Source organism: Eschrichtius robustus, chromosome 5 (genome assembly GCF_028021215.1).
Source record: "Eschrichtius robustus isolate mEscRob2 chromosome 5, mEscRob2.pri, whole genome shotgun sequence".
Lineage (NCBI taxonomy): Eukaryota > Metazoa > Chordata > Mammalia > Artiodactyla > Eschrichtiidae > Eschrichtius > Eschrichtius robustus.
The window spans coordinates 34600137-34617296 of record NC_090828.1 but is presented as its reverse complement, the minus strand read 5'-3'; the positions used below and the strand labels follow the sequence as shown (position 1 = coordinate 34617296).

The 17160-nt window shown below is 41.6% G+C and overlaps 1 protein-coding gene across 4 annotated transcripts in view; it reads left to right on the top strand.

Annotated features, from left to right (window-relative positions):
- Positions 1-16482, top strand: part of CASP10 (caspase 10) — a 29524-nt gene extending 13042 nt beyond the window's left edge. The window contains exons 6-10 of one of the 4 annotated variants that reach the window (XM_068544667.1): positions 5291-5327; positions 7137-7213; positions 8048-8156; positions 9019-9511; positions 11752-16482. In XM_068544667.1, the coding sequence (XP_068400768.1) occupies positions 5291-5327; positions 7137-7213; positions 8048-8156; positions 9019-9511; positions 11752-11905 (870 nt within the window). In that variant the 3' untranslated portion in view covers positions 11906-16482. The other 3 variants (XM_068544666.1, XM_068544669.1, XM_068544668.1) reach the window with 3 other exon arrangements.
- The last annotated feature ends 678 nt before the right edge of the window (positions 16483-17160 follow it).

Genomic DNA, 17160 nt, shown 5'->3' with positions numbered 1-17160 from the left:
TTGTTTTCTAATTGTGGTAAAATACACATAACATAAAATTTACCATCTTAACCATACAAAAAAAATTTTTTAAGTTGTTGTAAAATACAAATAACATAAAATGTACCATGTTTGCGATTTTTAAGTGTACAGTTTAATATTGTTAAGTACAGTCACATTGTTGTATAAACAATTTCCAGAGCTCATTTCATCTTGAAAACTGAAACTATATCCGTTAAACACTAACTCCCCATTCCCCCTCCCACCAGCCCCTGGCAGACACCATTCTACTTCCTGTCTCTATGAATTTGACTCTTCTGGGTGCCTCATATAAGTGGAATCATACAGTATTTGCCTTTTTGTGACTGGCTTATTTCACTTAGCATAATGTCCTCAAGGTTCATCCATGTCAGAATTTTCTTCATTTTTAAGGCTCAGTAATATTCCATTGTGTGTATATACCACATCTTGTTTATCCATTCATCCATGGATGGACACTTGAATGACTTCTATCTTTTGGCTATTGTGAATAATACTGCTTATGAACATGGGTGTACAAATATCTCTTTGAGACTCTGCTTTCAATTCTTTTGGGGTATACCCAGAAGTGGAATTGCTGGATCATGTATCATTCTATATTTCTTTTCTTTTTTCTTTTTTTCTTTTTGGCAGTGCCTCGGAGCTTGAGGGATCTTAGTTCCCCGACCAGGGTTTGAACCTGGGCCTGGGCAGTGAAAGCGCTAAGTCCTAACCACTGACTGCCAGGGAATTCCCTATATTTCATTTTTTGAGAAACCACCATACTGTTTTCCATAGCAGCTGCATCATTTTGCATTTTCACAAACAAGGCACAAGGGTTCTCCACACCCTTGCTAACACTTGTTATTTTCTTGGTTTTTGATAGTAGCCAACCTAATGGGTGTGAGGTGGTATTTCATTGTAGTTTTGACTTGCATTTCCCTAATGATTAGTGATGTTGATCTTTTCATGTGCTTGTTGGCTATTTGTATATCTTCTTTGAAGAAATGTTTATTCAAGTCCTTTGCCCATTTTTTAATTGGGTTGTTTTGGAAGTTTTTTATTTTTATTTATTTTTATTTTTTTAAACATCTTTATTGGAGTATAATTGCTTTACAATGTTGTGCTAGTTTCTGCTGTACAACAAAGTGAATCAGCTATATGTATACATATATCTCCGTATACCCTCCCTCTTGCATCTCCCTCCCACCCTGGAAGTTTCATTTTTTAATTCTTAAAAAATTCTTTCATAGCTTCTTTACTATTTTCATGCTGTCATATTTTTACAGTTATAATTATTATTTAAAAATTTGGAAGTATGTTTAATCTTATAGAAAAGTTGAAAAAAATGTGAATAATACAAAATTTGTTTACCCAGATTCACCTACCTGTTGTGACTTTTGTCCCATTTGCTTTGTCATCTGTGTGCTCTCTCTTTATCTATTTGTATACGCACACACATAATTTTTTCTGAACTTTTTAAGAGTAACTTGCATACATCATGGCTCTTTACCCCTAAATACTTCAGTGTATATTTCATAATAATAAGGATATTGTTTTACAGATTATAGTACAGTTAAATTAAATTATACAATAGTTTCACCAAGTCAGTTGTCCATATTTCAATTTTATCTATTAACCCAATAATATCTTTTACAGGTTTTATAGCTTTTTTCCCTCCAGTACATAATTCAGTCTAGGATCATATATTGTATTTAGTTGTCATGTCTCTTTAGTCTCCTTAAATCTTTTCATTTCCACAACTTTCTTCCTCTTTTATGACATGGACACTTTTGAAGAATATAGTCACCACCACCACCACCTTTTATTAAAAAAATAGAATTTTCCTCTTTGTGTGTGTGCATACGTGCGTGTGTGTGTGTGTGTGTGTGTGTGTGGTGTTACCTCATGATTAGATTCAAGCTATATATTCTGGCCAGAATATTACATCAATGATACCATATCTTTCTCAGGGCATCCCATCTGCAGGTATGTGGTGTTCATTGGCTCCCTATTCATGATTTAAATTTTGATTATTTGGTCCAGATGTTGTCTGATTTCTTCACTATATAGTTAATTTTATGTAGTTACTATTTTTTCCCTTGAAATGAATTAAAATGTCACCTTAGATTGAGCATCCATTGATGATTCTTGCATGATTGAAAAGCAATGATTTTCAAACTCCAGTATTCTCTCCACATTTGTGTTACTCCTCAGCATTTTACTGTAAGCAGGAGCCCTCTTTTCTCCCTCAAAAGTTGTTTTGCCTACTCAGCTTAATTCCGTCCCTCACCCACATTTTTACCTGGTTTTGTGCTCAGAGACTGATTTGCAAGTGGAAAACACACGTGGGCGCACACACACGCGCACGCGCACACGCACACACGCGTGCACACACACACACAGGACTTTCCCCTTTGCCTCCTAGAACCTGAGTAGTTTCTAAGGCGTGTGGCTCAGCCTTAACCTCTGAAGTGCTGCTGTTTTGTTGCTGTTGGGTGATTCTGGTCATGGCCAGATGAAGATGGAGAATAGCCATGGTGGTGCTGGGAGTGCAGGAGGCTTTGGAGGGCAGCACCTCACATTACACACATGCACATAGACTCTCAGGGTTGGAAGGTGTCTTAAAAGTTATCTAGGCCACCAGTCTCTCTCTGTGAAGTGACAGATAAACTAAAACTTGGTAAATTATCTCATGTTTCATATGTACCTGAAAGGTTTTCTTATATAAAAAAGTACTGCCAACAATTGCATTTAATGAGAAGAAACTATTGACAAAAAAAAAAAAAATCAATAAACAGTCTATAACAGGAATAGAAAAGGGTTTTATTTGATCCAAACTGAGGACTATAGCCTGGAAGACAGTTTCTCAGATAACTCTGAGAAACTGTTCCAGAGAAGCATGGTTTTCAGCAGTTTTATGTCTTGTCAGAGCAAAGAACATCAAAAAAGTCAGGGAAACGTTCCTTCAAGATTTCAAAAAGAAAACCAAAAACAGATCAGCACGTACACAGCGAGTCGGTATGGCCTTGGCACCTAAGTCGGTACGGTCTTATCATCAAAGGAGGACCAGCATTGGTGCCCCAGGAAGGGAGGCATTTAATCTTTTTAACTATGGACATTTTTTACTTCTGGTCAGTGCACCCTTTTCTTTAATAATTAAAGCAGATGTACAGTGTATGCTTGATAGGCCACAAACAGGCTGTTTTAGTTAGCATAAAATTCAAGTTAACTCATGTATAAGCCAGGATGACTTCCCTGTTCCTCAATATGTGAAAATTTCTTTTATCAAAACTGTATTTCACTCCAATAAAGATGTTAAAAAAAAAAAAAAGATCCACCCTCTTAACAAGTGTCAAGTATACAATACACTGTTAACTACAGTCACCATGTTGTACATTAGATCTCCAGAACTTATTCATCCCGTATAGCTAAGCTTTGTACGCTTTGACCAATATCTCTCCACTTTTTCACCTGCACCCCTCCACCCCACCAAACCTCTGACAACCCCATTCTACCCTGTGAGTTCAACTAGTTTAGATTCCACATGTAAGTGAGATGATACCTTTTTTTCTTTCTGTGTCTGGATTATTTCACTTGGCCTAACATCCGCCAGGTTCATCCACGTTTTTGCAAATGGCAGGATTTCCTTCTTTCTTGGGGCTGAATGATATTCCTTTGTACAAATATATACTCCATTTTTTTGTCCATTCATCTGTCGATGGACAGTTAGGTTGTAAAACAAAACAAAACAAAACAAAACAAAACAAAACAAAACTGTATTTCAAGCAGCATCCCCTAATTTGTTTAAAAACCAAATCAATATTTCTTAGTGTGTCCTAGCCTTTTCTTAAAGACATGCATGCCCTCTAACGAGGAGACATAACAACAGCTGCTTTTTAAGGCCTTACTGGACCCATCTGGAAAACACTGGAAAGAATACCAAGTGTGGCCAGGCAATGGGTCATTCATTCATTCCTCTCTGACACAGCTACTTGGGAGGTATCAACAGGGGATGCGACATTCTCAGACAAAGAGAGCCAGACAGACCTTAAAGCTTATTCCTAGTCCTTTTTCTGGCTGATTTTATCAGCACAAGGGAAGAGACAAACCAAAGAAACCTGGGGCCTGGAGATGCCTGGGCTGAGCCCACTGCTGTATCTGTGATGCCCTTAATTCCAGAAAATTCACTCAGCTGCTTTCAAAACCAACTGTGCAAACCCAGAAAACAGCCTGCCTGGCCCTTGGATGCTGTTGAGGAGGACTCTGGTGCAGAAGAAAGGGAAATGTGTCTCGCAAAAAGAAAGGCAGGAAGTCTTCTGGAAAGTGAAACTAAACTTCTTTGCCTTTGTTCCCTCAGAGCCGGGAACAGCCGCACTTCAGAGATTACGGCTGAGCCACACCCCTTAGAAACGACTCGCATTTCTCACAGGCAGCTAGGGAGTGAGGCAGTGCAGCTCCGGTCTGGCTCGAAGAGAAATCACCCTCCTGCAGCCAGAAGCCTGGTGGGCTCCACGAGGGAGGCGCCCCCAGTGACTTGGGGGTGACTTGCCTGTCACGCCAAACAGATGTCCTGGTACTGCCCACCACACAGCCAGTGGCAGAGTCAGTCCTTCCCCAAAACATCGTGGCCATGTCCCCTCTGGGGCTTTCAGCTGCAGGCTAAGGGCTGGGGGTGGTGGGAGTGGAGTGGATGCAGAAAACACAAAGGCCCTAAACTGTGCTTCAATTTTGTATTTAATTTTATAAAACTAAAAGGAAAAACTATTGCGTACACTCAGAGAAGTCTGCATTGCATCCCTGCCCTGCTTTTCCTCCCCCCATAGATTACCATTTTTATTAGTTTTTTGATTTATCCCATTGAAAAAAACCCACTCGTATCTCTCCTTTATTATACAAGAGGAAGCACACTAAATACCAATCTTCACATTACTTCTTTCATGTCACAGTATCTCCTGGGGAGATGGTCTTCCGCCTTCTACCACACTGTGTGACGAACCGGTTGTTCTTTCGACCACTCCCTGTTGGTCAACATTAGGGTTATTTCCAGTCTTCAGTTTTTCCAAATAATGCTGCAGTGAATAAATATCTTTGTGTATGTGTCATATACTTTTGCCGCTGTGTCTTTGTGAACCTTCCTGTTTGCTCTGCTCTTTTCTTGTTACCTGCTAGTGACTTTTTCTATGGCTGGGGATCAGGTATTTTTTCTTCTCTGAATCAAGCCTAGATTTTCAGCCCTTACCCTAAGTGTGTGAATTTCCTGCAATTCATGAATTTCCTCTTGCCTCAGCAGGAGGTGTCCTGGCAAGATGAGCATGCACAGAGAAATGGTAGGTGTTTCTAATACACTTTTTTTTTTTTTTTTTTTTGCCACGCTGCGTGGCTTGCAGGATCTTAGTTCCCTGACCAGGGATTGAATCTGGGTTCCCCCGCAGTGAAAGTGCCGAGTCCTAACCACTGGACGGCCAGGGAATTCCCTCTAATACACTTTTTATAACTTGGATCAGTACGGCAGTAATAGATATATTTGATACATACCAAGCAATTTGGGGTGACTTGGGAGAAGGCTTACAAATGAGTGGAGGATTCAGTTTTTATTCTAATTCAGGGCAAGCCACTGAATGCGTGGATTATACCAGGCTTTTCCATGGGGGCGGATGGCGAGGGCTGGGTGGTTTCTGCTTGGAAAGCCTAGCCTACCAGCATCTGGGGAATGCAGTGCTGGTCTCCCTCCACCCTTCAGAATGAGGTCACCCTCTGAGGGGAGGGACGGAGCCCTTGGTGGGCAGAAGCCCTCTGCCAGCAGCAGCATCGGGAACAGAATGTTGACTCTGTAGAATAGTATTGGCTCCAGATGCTGCTTGTATTTTTCAGAGGGAAAGAGGCGGTCAGACGGAGGGACTTGGCAACAGTGTGTTTAATGCTCTGAATCCTTGCCCAGAAACCATGACCTTGAGAAACCATGACCTTGAAACCCACTGGGCTAAACTGCTTACAAACAATCAGGGTTCTGGTGTTCTCTCTGTTATGTGTCCATTCCTCATTTCTTTTTTTCCTGGAAATGTAAACTTCAGAGTCCAGTACACCCCACTTTCCTAGGGACTTTTGTCTTTCTGCCTATCTGGGAGGCTGCATGATATGATGTGGATGAGAATTATTGTTACTGAGCTCTTGTCATGTGCCAGCCACTGTTCTAAGAGCTTTCTAGGACTTATCTCCTTTAATAATCCAGTCACCTGGAGATAGGTACCACTGTTATTCCCACTTAATGATGAGGAAACTGAGACCCAAGAGGTCTGGTGCTTTGCTGAAGGTCACGCAGCTAGAATGGAGTGCAGCTGGGATTTGAAACTGACGGTCTGACTCCAGAGCACACCCTCTGAGGACCTGGCTCTAACCCCTTGCAGCTACAAGAGCTCAGGCAATGGTTTCACTTCTCTGAAAAACAAGCACGTTTCCTTCCGTGCTGCAGTTCTGCCGTTTCAAAGTTGAGACCTGTCTTCGCTGGAGAGTTACCTTCTCCCACGTTGAGGGGGAATTTACAGGTGCGCAGGAGGACTGCAGCGGGGGTCCCATTTGGTAGGTTCTCTGGTCTGGAGGATCCTGGACTTGCTCAGCCTGAGCTGAGTGCCCAGGACTGACCCTTAACCGTGGTTAATAGCTAACTCAGGCCTCACAGACGAGGGCAGAGCTTCCGGATTCTACTGAAAACTTGCCAGGCGTGTGTGGGAGAAGAAAAGCTTCAAGTCACATTTTCCCTTTACTGTCATCTGACAACTCATCTTTGGCTTCCTCTCTCTACGAAGGATTCTTATCCGGAGGAACCAGGGAGTTTGCAGGTGCACTTCAAAGCAGTGCAGTCCGCAGCCAATGCCAAAGCCATGACTAAATTGATCCCAGGGCTGTGGTGATTTTTGCTCTGCCCAAATTGGGTCACTGGGCCTTTTTTTCCCCCCCCCGCCCCCTCTTTCTTTTTGGTGTCTGCCCAGCCTCTCTCTATCCAGTGACAGATAAATGTTGACTCAACCCAAGCAAACTTTTAACCAGCAACACTTGAGCTGATTCCAACCCATCCTCTGTAAGGAAATCTAAGTGTTTGGGGGAAGATATTTGAAGAGTCTGAGTACTTGTCTTTCTAGGTGACAGAGCAACCTCGGTCTCCGTGGAGATGTTGGGAGCATCTGTTGACACTCTAACTTCTGAAACCAGCACAAAGGTTTGCACTGTTTCCTCAGGTCTTCTCCAACTAGGGTCCAGCCCTTAATGACTCTGTGGGCTCAGATTTTTGTTTCTATCTTGGTTCTTCTTCCTGTCTCTGTGTGATTGTCTCTGTTCTTTCCACCTTTTTCTGTAATAATCAGAAGTGTGTTGACCTTTGGCTATGGAGGTGATGTTATCGCCCTTTCAGTCATGCATATCCTTTGAAATATGCAGAGGGGGAATTTCTTTTTCATCGACTGAAGCCGCTTCTTTTCTGCTTGGATCAAAGCTGTACCATGTTTTCAGGAGATCATTTTAGCCACAGAGAGGCCCTGCTGAAGCCAACTCAGCTAATTTGTAATCAAATGCTATTTACAATAATCTTCAAAAACAATTGCACATGTTTTAAAATTCACACTGTAATCTCTACAAAAGAGATTTCTCTGTTTTTGGAGGAATCAGATCACTCCAGAATCCTACCATTTTAAAACACAAATTACCATTTGATATTTTTGTTGTCTTGTTAGATCCTTACCTATGCTTTCTTCACTTTGCTAATCCAACAAGAAAGATGCTTTTGCATAAACCCTGGGTTTGCCAAAGTTAAAAATACATATTTTATTATTTAACACTGCGAATTCACATTCTGCAGTCAAGACAGGTGAAGTTTGAATTTTAATGAGGAATTCCTGGCATTCTACCTTGGAATTAATCGTTAATTCCAGATCAGGACCAGGGTCTTGAGAACTCTCTGCCTTTGGTACTGATAAATGCAGTGGCTGGTTAGAAACATTAAACCTTTAAAATGAGGATTCCCTAATAAGTGGTTCCTGTCTCTTCTTCTTTCAAGGAGACAGCTGTGTACAGGATGGATCGGAAACACAGAGGGCTTTGTGTTGTTGTCAATAACCACAGTTTTACCTCACTGTCAAAAAGACCAGGGACCAATAAAGATGCTGGTAAGAGAGTCTGGAAGCGCATGAAATGCAAGTTAGAAATCTTAAAATCACTTTTTATTTTCACATTTTCTTTCTGTAGTTTTTATCTTCCATGTAAATATAAGGATGATATCAGAAATGTTTCTAAGCTTCCTGTACATTCCTGGTGTCTTAGTCCATCCGATGGCGTCTAATACCATTAGATGCCTTTTAAACAGCAAACATTTATTTCTCACAGTTCTGGAGACTGGGAAGTCCAAGATCAAGGCTCTGGCATTTCGGTATCTGGTGAGAGCCCACTTCCCAGATGACCGTCTTCTCTCTGTAACCTTACTCAGCGGCCAGGGCAAGATTGCTCTTTGGGGGTCTTCTTAATGGGCTCCACCCTCATGACCTAAGCACCTCCCAAAGGCTCCGCTTCCTAATACCCTCACCTTGGGGGTTGAGGGGGAACACAGACTTTCAGACCATAGCTCCTGGGGTCACCAACCTGCTTAAGGAGTGACCAGAGTCCCTGACCATTTACGACTCTGGTTGGGAGAGAGCACCTGGGTCAGATGAGACAACCTGGGTTAGAGTTGTGCCTCCACCACTAACCAGGTTTGTGATCGTGTGGGAGATTCACGGGGCCTCAGCTTCCTCCTCTGTGAAATAGGATAAAATTCTGGCCTCTGCTGACTCACAGGGTCATTGTGATAGCACTGTGGCTACTATAAAAAGGTAGGTTAATTGTAAAATTTTATTGTTATGAAAGTAGAAAAAACGTCCAAAGCTTCAGCCTATTTGCTATGCAGATTTTTATAACTACTAGCACTGTTTCACCCCTTCGTTTCGTTTTGTTTCCCTCCATTTCCCTATTTCCCCTTTCTCTCCTTTTTCACAGAGTGCCTGAAGCGTGTGTTTCAGTGGCTTGGGTTCAGCGTGCATATTTATGTCAATGTGACTAAAGGCCACCTAGAGGAGGTTCTGCAGCAATTTCAGACTCATCCAGGCCATGCTGATGGAGACTGCTTTGTGTTCTGTGTTCTGACCCATGGGAAATTTGGAGCTGTCTACTCTTCTGATGGGGACCTCATTCCCATCCGGCAGATCATGTCTCACTTCACAGCTCAGCAGTGTCCTGCTCTGGCTCACAAACCCAAACTCTTTTTCATCCAGGCCTGTCAAGGTGAAGAAATACAACCTTCCGTATCCATTGAAGCAGATGCAGTAAATCCCGAGCACGTGCCCCCTTCCCTTCAGGACAGTGTTCCCGTTGAGGCGGATTTCCTTCTTGGCCTGGCCACTGTCCCCGGCTACGTGTCCTTTCGGCACGCGGAGGAAGGTAGCTGGTATATCCAATCTCTGTATAATCATCTGAAGGACTTGGTCCCAAGGTGAGAGTCTTGAGTTGTTCCATTCACCTGCCTGTTCATTCATTCATCTATCCACCTACCTGTTCATCCATCGATCCACCCACCCATGCATCCATCCATGCGTCCATTCATCCATCCATCCACCCATCCAACACACCTGTATTGAGCACTGGCACGTAACTGGAAAGGAAGATACAGAATTTAAAAAAAGAAAACTTGTCCTCAAGTTGCTCACAATCTGGAAAGACAGACAAGTATATGGGGAAGATCATTCCCTATGGTAAATATACATTGTAAAGCATTATGGGAACATATAAAACTAGTACCTCACCCAGATTTGGAGGATCAGGGGAAGCTTCTAGAGATGCCGAATAGATGTTAGGTGAATAATCAGGGTGAAAGACATTCTGGGGAGAGGGAACAGCATCAGTATAGGCAGGGAGGTCTTTTATTTGTTCCTTCATTTATTTATTATCAATCACTTATATTTACTGAATGCCCATGTGCTGCCTTTGGCATTATAATACCCTTGGTTTCCTGCCACTGCTCTGACAACTTTCCTTCTGTCTCTGTCACATGCTGTTTACCTGGTACAATGGAAATGGGCCTTCACCAAGGTTCTGCCCCAGCCCCTCTTCTTTGCTCTCTCTCTCTAGCCCCTTTTGGCAGCTTTAGCTATACCTGGAGGCCACTGGCAACTCCATGAAAACATCTCCCAAATTGCCATCTCTGAGTTTCTGAAAGGCAGAGATGTTTCATTTAACCTTATATCCTCAGCACCCGACACAGTACCTGATACATTGTTGAGGTTGATAAGTATTTGCTGGACCAGTGAATGCCGGGTTGAGTCAACTTCATTCTTTGGGTCAGTCCTATGCATTTCTCACAGCCTGCCAGACATCCCACCTTTCTGTTGCCTTTGGACCTCACATTCAATATGCACAGTCCTGAATTCATCTTCTTAGCCCTCTCCAGGGGCTCCTACTCCTGAATCCCCATTTCTAGGAATGGTTCCAATTCTGGGAATTCAGGATTGGGAACCAGGATGGGAGCCTTGAGTCACCTTAGCTTTTCCTTCTTTAGCAACCTCTCCGTCAAAGACCAATTCCTATGGCATCAGGGAAAATGCACTATTTATCAAGGGCCTGCTATGTGCCTACTGTACTGGGTACTGAGCTGGGGGCTCGGGGTATCGTTGTGAACAAGAGAGACAAAATCTCTTCTCCATGGGACTTACCGCTCAGTGACAGGAAGACAGATAATAAAGATGTAAGTAAATGAATATTTGAATTAGTGAGATAATTTTGGGAAGTAATACCTGCTATGAAAAGCAAAACAGGATAATGATATAGAGTGTGGAGCAGGGAGCTACTTGAGAAAGCTTCCTGGTAGAGGCGATATTTCAAGACTGAATGATGAGTCAGCCACAGGGAGATCTGGGGACAGAGAGAACAGCTAGTGTGATGCAGGATGCAGGTGCTGAGAACCAGTCATGAAGGCATGATTCAAACTTGAGTTCTGTCTCCAGAGCCTATGCTTTGCTTCCAGTGATATGTATTGCCCACCCCCAGAACATTCTGGTAAATGTACATAAGCCCTGGATCAAATGCTGCCTCCTCTATGGAGTCTTCTCTTCTTCTCCCAGCCAGAGGCACTGTCTTCTCCTCAGAATCTGCAGGGGAACTTTGACCTACTTTTCATGCGGTGTTGATCACATTCTGCCTTGTATTACGGAGTTTGTCTCTGTGCTATCCTTGGTACATGTTTCATGTCTGTATTCTAAGTGTTTAAGTTCAGGAATTGTGTCATGTTTGCCCTTTATCCCTCCCAAAACCTAGAATAGAGAGGGTATTATTAATAGTAGGCTCTCTCTCTCTATATATCTATCACCTCCTATTCTATCTATCTATCTATCTATCTACCTATCTATCTACCTACCTACCTACCTACCTACCAGCTTGAAGGAAGAACGCAGAAAAATAATTACATGCAAAATGTCTTTGTGGACTAAGTGCATTCAAATGCGAGGTGTGATTATTATGATGTTCTTAAATACTGACTGTAGAATTGAAAAATTTTATATAATTTAGCACTTCTTTTTTAATTTCAGAAAAAATGTTTCTTTATATTTGGCAAAATTCCAGTTAGAATCTTGGCATGCTAGACTGGGAAGAAGCCACACATTTTAGAATCTGTTTTCTAAGACCTGGTATGTGATTTCTATCTCCTGGTTGAAAATATATTTTCTTTTCTGCCTGCAGACAGGAAGATATCTTATCCATTCTCACCGCTGTCAATGATGATGTGAGTCGACAAGCGGACAAACGCGGAAAAAAAAAACAGATGCCGCAACCTGCTTTCACACTACGTAAAAAAGTAGTATTCCCTGTGCCACAGGAAGAACTTTTACTATAGTAGAAAGTTCTGATCGACGCTTAAACTTGAAAGGACCCTTTGGGCATCGCTTCCAACCTCCCACCCGTCATAGAAATCAGTGACAGGTAGTGAGCTGGCTTCCACCTGTCATTCTAGTAGAAGAACATACCCTATTTTCTGACACAACAAAATCTGTTTTTTTGTTGTTGTTTTTTTTTGGATAAGTCTAAATGGTAGGAAACTTTCTTTATTGGAGCCTTGGACTGTAGTCTTGAATTTAGTTGGGCACCCCGAGAAAAAAGTGATTAGCCTCGGTTTGTGCATCTGTGAAGTAAAAGGTGGGACCGGGTATATTTTAAGGTTCCTTTTGGCTCAGAACCACTGTTCGTGGCCTTGACTGAGCTTAGATTTCCCTTCTATATATGCTCACCCCTTGTTATAATTCTGTATCCCCTCTGCATGGTCTTGTTTTGGACACTGGATGATGATGAGATCATGGTTCAATGACCCTCTCCCTGTTCTCCCCTAAAATTTGATCTATGCCACACCCATTTCCTGCTTTAGTGTAAGGAAGGTGTTTCTAGAAGCAGGCAATGTTTCTCCTGGGCCGAGAACAGGGTTGGCTCTCGGAAGATGACAGCTCAGCATGAAGACAGACACATTCAGCTGCTCTGGGAGCACAGACTTTACAACCTTGTATTAAATTCCATGTTGGTCAGGACCTTTCAGACATCGCTGACAGAGCACCCACCTCACACCAACTAAAGCAAAAAAGAAAATGGGTTCCTTCTTTCACCTGAAAACACGTGAACGCGGAGACTGGCTTCAGGTGAGGCTTGAATCAGGACTCAGTCTGCACACAGCATCTGTCTCGGTCAGAGTCCTCAGGGTTGGCAGCTGACTGTAGTCAACAGCCCCTGCCTTTGCTCTAACACGCTCTGCTCCTCTGACCCAAAGTGATGAGGAGAGAGGCGGCCTCAGGGACTGAAGGTGTTCACAGGGCTTGTTGCTCTCTCTAGCCAGGCAGTGTCTGGCTATGCCTTCTGGAGGGGGTGGCTCTGTATGGAAGGCTTGATACTTTAAAAATTAAGGTTGTGAACACTCCTATGTACTGAACTTTTTTTTTTTGTAAATTTCAAGAGGAATTTTTAATTCTTGGAAGGAATTAAGTGTTAGTTCCTGGAAGGAGGGAGATTGAAAGTCCTGTGGTTAATGACTTCATTTATAGATGAAGAAACTGAAGCCCAAGGAGACAGAGTGATTTGCTACAGCGTCCAGCCAGCTATTGTTTACAGGATTTTATTTCCCACTTAACTGAACTGGAATGTCATGGGTCATAACAGGACTTTATGAACATTTCTTGGATATGTAGGTGCTCATGAAAGATGTCAGGGAATGAAGAAAGAATAACTCAGTGATGCTTGATTTTATAATTATTTTTATGAAAGTCAAATTAATGTCTGGCAAATTTGCAATGAGGAATATTCATAAGAACCTTGTTATAATGTAGCTAGTAATTACATAGATTTGAATGTAGGTTGACCAAGGAAACAAATCTCATATATATGTCAGGATGATCTTCCAAAATCATTGTTCATACAAGTCAAGGCTAACAGCTGGTGGGTACAGTCTTTGTCCAATTGGATATACACAGCTTTTGGCCCTTTAACTGTCCCTTGCTAGTTGAAGCATGATTTGGTACAAAGGAAAGAGCAAAGGGTCTGGAGAGAGAAGCCTTGGGTTTCTGTTGTATGCTGTGATTCCCTTGCTCTGAGACACTAAATCAAGCTACTTTTTTGAGCCTTATCTATATAGCAGAGAAGTATTATCTGTTGGGAGGATTAAGGTTTAAATCTAATTGTGGCATGGTGCATATAAGGCCCATGGTAGCAGTATTCTGGTCGTAACCTTAATGGAAGTAGCAGGGTTTGAGTTCCTTTGCATCTAATTCCTGCTGACTTTTAGCTTCAAATCAACAGTAGCAACACCCGCTGGTATTCTCTGACTGAGGAACAACGAGGCCAGCTCTTGGCTCTGAGTCCAGCTGGGCAACACAGGTGATGAATTCTCCTGCATCAGAAATATGTGGGGCTTGATGTTGAAGTCCTGGGCCTGTGGCCTATTTTATATTTCTGTTTCACTGGAACTTAGTGCATGTGCAGGGTTAAACTCTAGAATCAGGAAACTTTCCATGAACTTTCTTTACAGAGGCCTCCAGCAAGCACGTGAGGAATCACTAGACATTTATGCCTGTGAGTCATGGGTCTATACAGACAACAGGAGTGCAATCGTTCTTGGCTCATTTTTCCTAAATGGAGCATATACACACTTGTCTGTATTTGTGTGTGTGTGTGTGTGTGTGTGTGTGTGTATGTGAATTTAGAGTCCAGAGACAAAAGGAAGTGATTGATCACAACCATTTGGCAGTGCCTACAGCCGTTGTCTTTCCAGACATATATGATGAAAATGGCAGATGGAATAAGGTTTCTGTATATTGTGCCTAGTTTTGCTCAACCTACAAGAGCTGTAGTTAATTTTTTCTTTTCTTTTCTCTTTTATCGCTCAAAAGTTTGGCTTCTACCAAACAAAATGAAAGACATGAAAACTTTTGATAGAGTATTATGCAAATGTTAGTTATTTAATAATGATACTACCGATGTTTAGCATTATTAGGACTATTAGTCACTACAGCATCCTACTGGCGTCTGCTTCAGGGACTCACCATGGTGGTGGGCAGGTTTGATATCGTGGCATTTCCCTTAGCAATATAATTATTCCCCCAATACTCAGGTAATTTAAACATATACGCAACTAGTACATTGTGGTTACTGACCAATCAGACCAGACACTGATCAGTTTAACACAACAGTGAATGAGGCTGAATAGCAGCCAAAGATCAGTGATCAAGTCTCCGCTGAGGTGAACCAAATTAGACATTTACCTCATTTTATAGACGACTTGTGTGCCATATCTGATTAACAGAATTTTCCAGGTCGGATACTTTCTGAGTGACCTAGTCAAGTTCTCAACCTGAAATTCTTGGGCCCTTAGGTTTTTGTGGATTTATCTTCAGGGTCTGAGAGTCCTCCACCTTCATTTTTAAATGTTGTCATTCCTTTTGGGGATAATCTTTAAAAATTAATACAAGTGCCCTTCATTTTTAAATGTTGTCATTTTTAAATGTTGTCATTCCTTGTGGGGGTAATCTTTAAAATTAATACAAGTGCCCTTCATTTTTAAATGTTGTCATTTTTAAATGTTGTCATTCCTTTTGGGGATAATCTTTAAAAATTAATACAAGTGCCCTTCATTTTTAAATGTTGTCATTTTTAAATGTTGTCATTCCTTTTGGGGATAATCTTTAAAAATTAATACAAGTGCCCTTCTCTTCCGTATGACCACCTCATATTTGAGTACCGCCACATAACTGATGTGCTCACATCCGGGTGCCCACAGAAAGTGATGAACTTTACATTGCACTTTTAAATGTAGCATAGATTAGGGTCCGTGGCTGGGGATTCTCAGGTTTATTGTCAAGTGTCAGTGGTTAATCTGTTTGAAACCTGCTCCAATCCATCCTCTCAACCCTATAGACTCTACTTCACCATCCCTCCCCTTAACTCTTCCAGCAGAGGGAACTCACACCACACACAGAGTCATGGATTTGAGAGACCCTGTGGTCCAGCTTTCAGAGTGTTAAACTTACCAAAGTCTCACAGCTGTTAGTGGAGGATTTGCAATCCTGTGTATCTCTTGCTTTGCAATCCTGCCATCTGGTTTCACCTGCAGACAGCTTTAATTATCTTTTTCTCTGTTGGACTTGAACCTACCCACTTAGAACGTACTTAGAACCATGGGTTCTCATTCTAAACTCTGGAGACATACCAAGCAAGGGTAGCTATGGTCTGGTGAGGTATATATTGTATGTGACAAGTTTTTTTTTTAACTTTTTTCTGGTAGGGTCTGAGTCTTGTCAAAAGTCTGCAGTTTGCTCTTAAAGATGTGGTAAGAATATAGTGACATATTTGTATCTTTAAACAGAAACTAAATTTCTGAAAGTAGAACCCTTTTAAAAAAACAATAAGGGAATTTCCTGTTTAAAGAAAGACCCATTTGGCAATACAGACATTGTATTTAACATAACTTTTGCATGTATGAAAATTTAAAAGAGGGTTTTTCTATTAAAATTTTTAGATTATATTAAATTTTACTGTTTAAATTTATTTTTGAATAGGTGCTATCTTTACATTGTTCAAAGATAAGAAAATATGAAAGGGTGTTCAAGAAAATTCTTGCCCCCATTTCTGTGCATTGCCTGCCCGGTCCTCTGTCCTCCTCATCCCATAGATAATTTCAGGGTTTCTTAGTGCAAATGCAAATACAACAAAGAAAAATATATGTGCATTTTAAAATAAGAATTTCTTGAAACAAAGTATATATTATACACTGTGAAACTCACATCTCTCATTTGGTCTTATTTAAAATGATGCTGTAAGATGCCTGGAAATACTGGTACAATTCTAGAATGGGAAAAACTTTATGAGCTTTGTGGACTGAGTACTTGTAAATAGTAGTAATTGCCTTACCAATAAATAAAGACATTTTTTTCCTTTTTACCTCTGAGTAGTGTCTTTGGTTTTACTTAATGATTTTTTTCTGCTTATATAGTGATATATGTTCATTGTGGAATATTGGGGAAATACAAGAACACACAAAGAAGAAGAATTCATTCGCTTATAATTCTAATTTGGCATACACTTTCCCATTATTTCACTCTGCATTTGTCCCTGATCTTCCCCACCCGCTTTAAGTGAGCCTAACCTCCATGTCTGCTCCGTCACGAATCCAGTACACTTTGTCATTACCAATATCTGTACTTCCACCCAAGTCTCAACTTCAAGTGTGCCCCTCTCTGAAAACCACCTCCTACAATTCCATCTCACTTCCTCTAGGACCCTCCCTTCAGCTGTCTTCAGAGCCACGGGGGCCTCTAGTCAGTCCACTGACACTATCTGCCATCTTTCCAATGTCAACATCACCTCTCACTCCTTTACTCCCTCTTTACCCAACTAGAGTCCGTGTGTCATCATTAAACTTACTCTCTTGCACCAACCCTCAACACCCTTGCCTTTCCTTCAGTCCTAGAATCCAAACTGGTTAATCGTATATGTCTGCTTACTCCATGTTTGTACTGGAATTCTTGGTTATGGCTGGTGTAAAACCACAGTGTTGCAGACTGGTCTCACTTAAAGCCGATGACCACAAACCTCAAATAGGTGTTCAGTGTTTCCTGG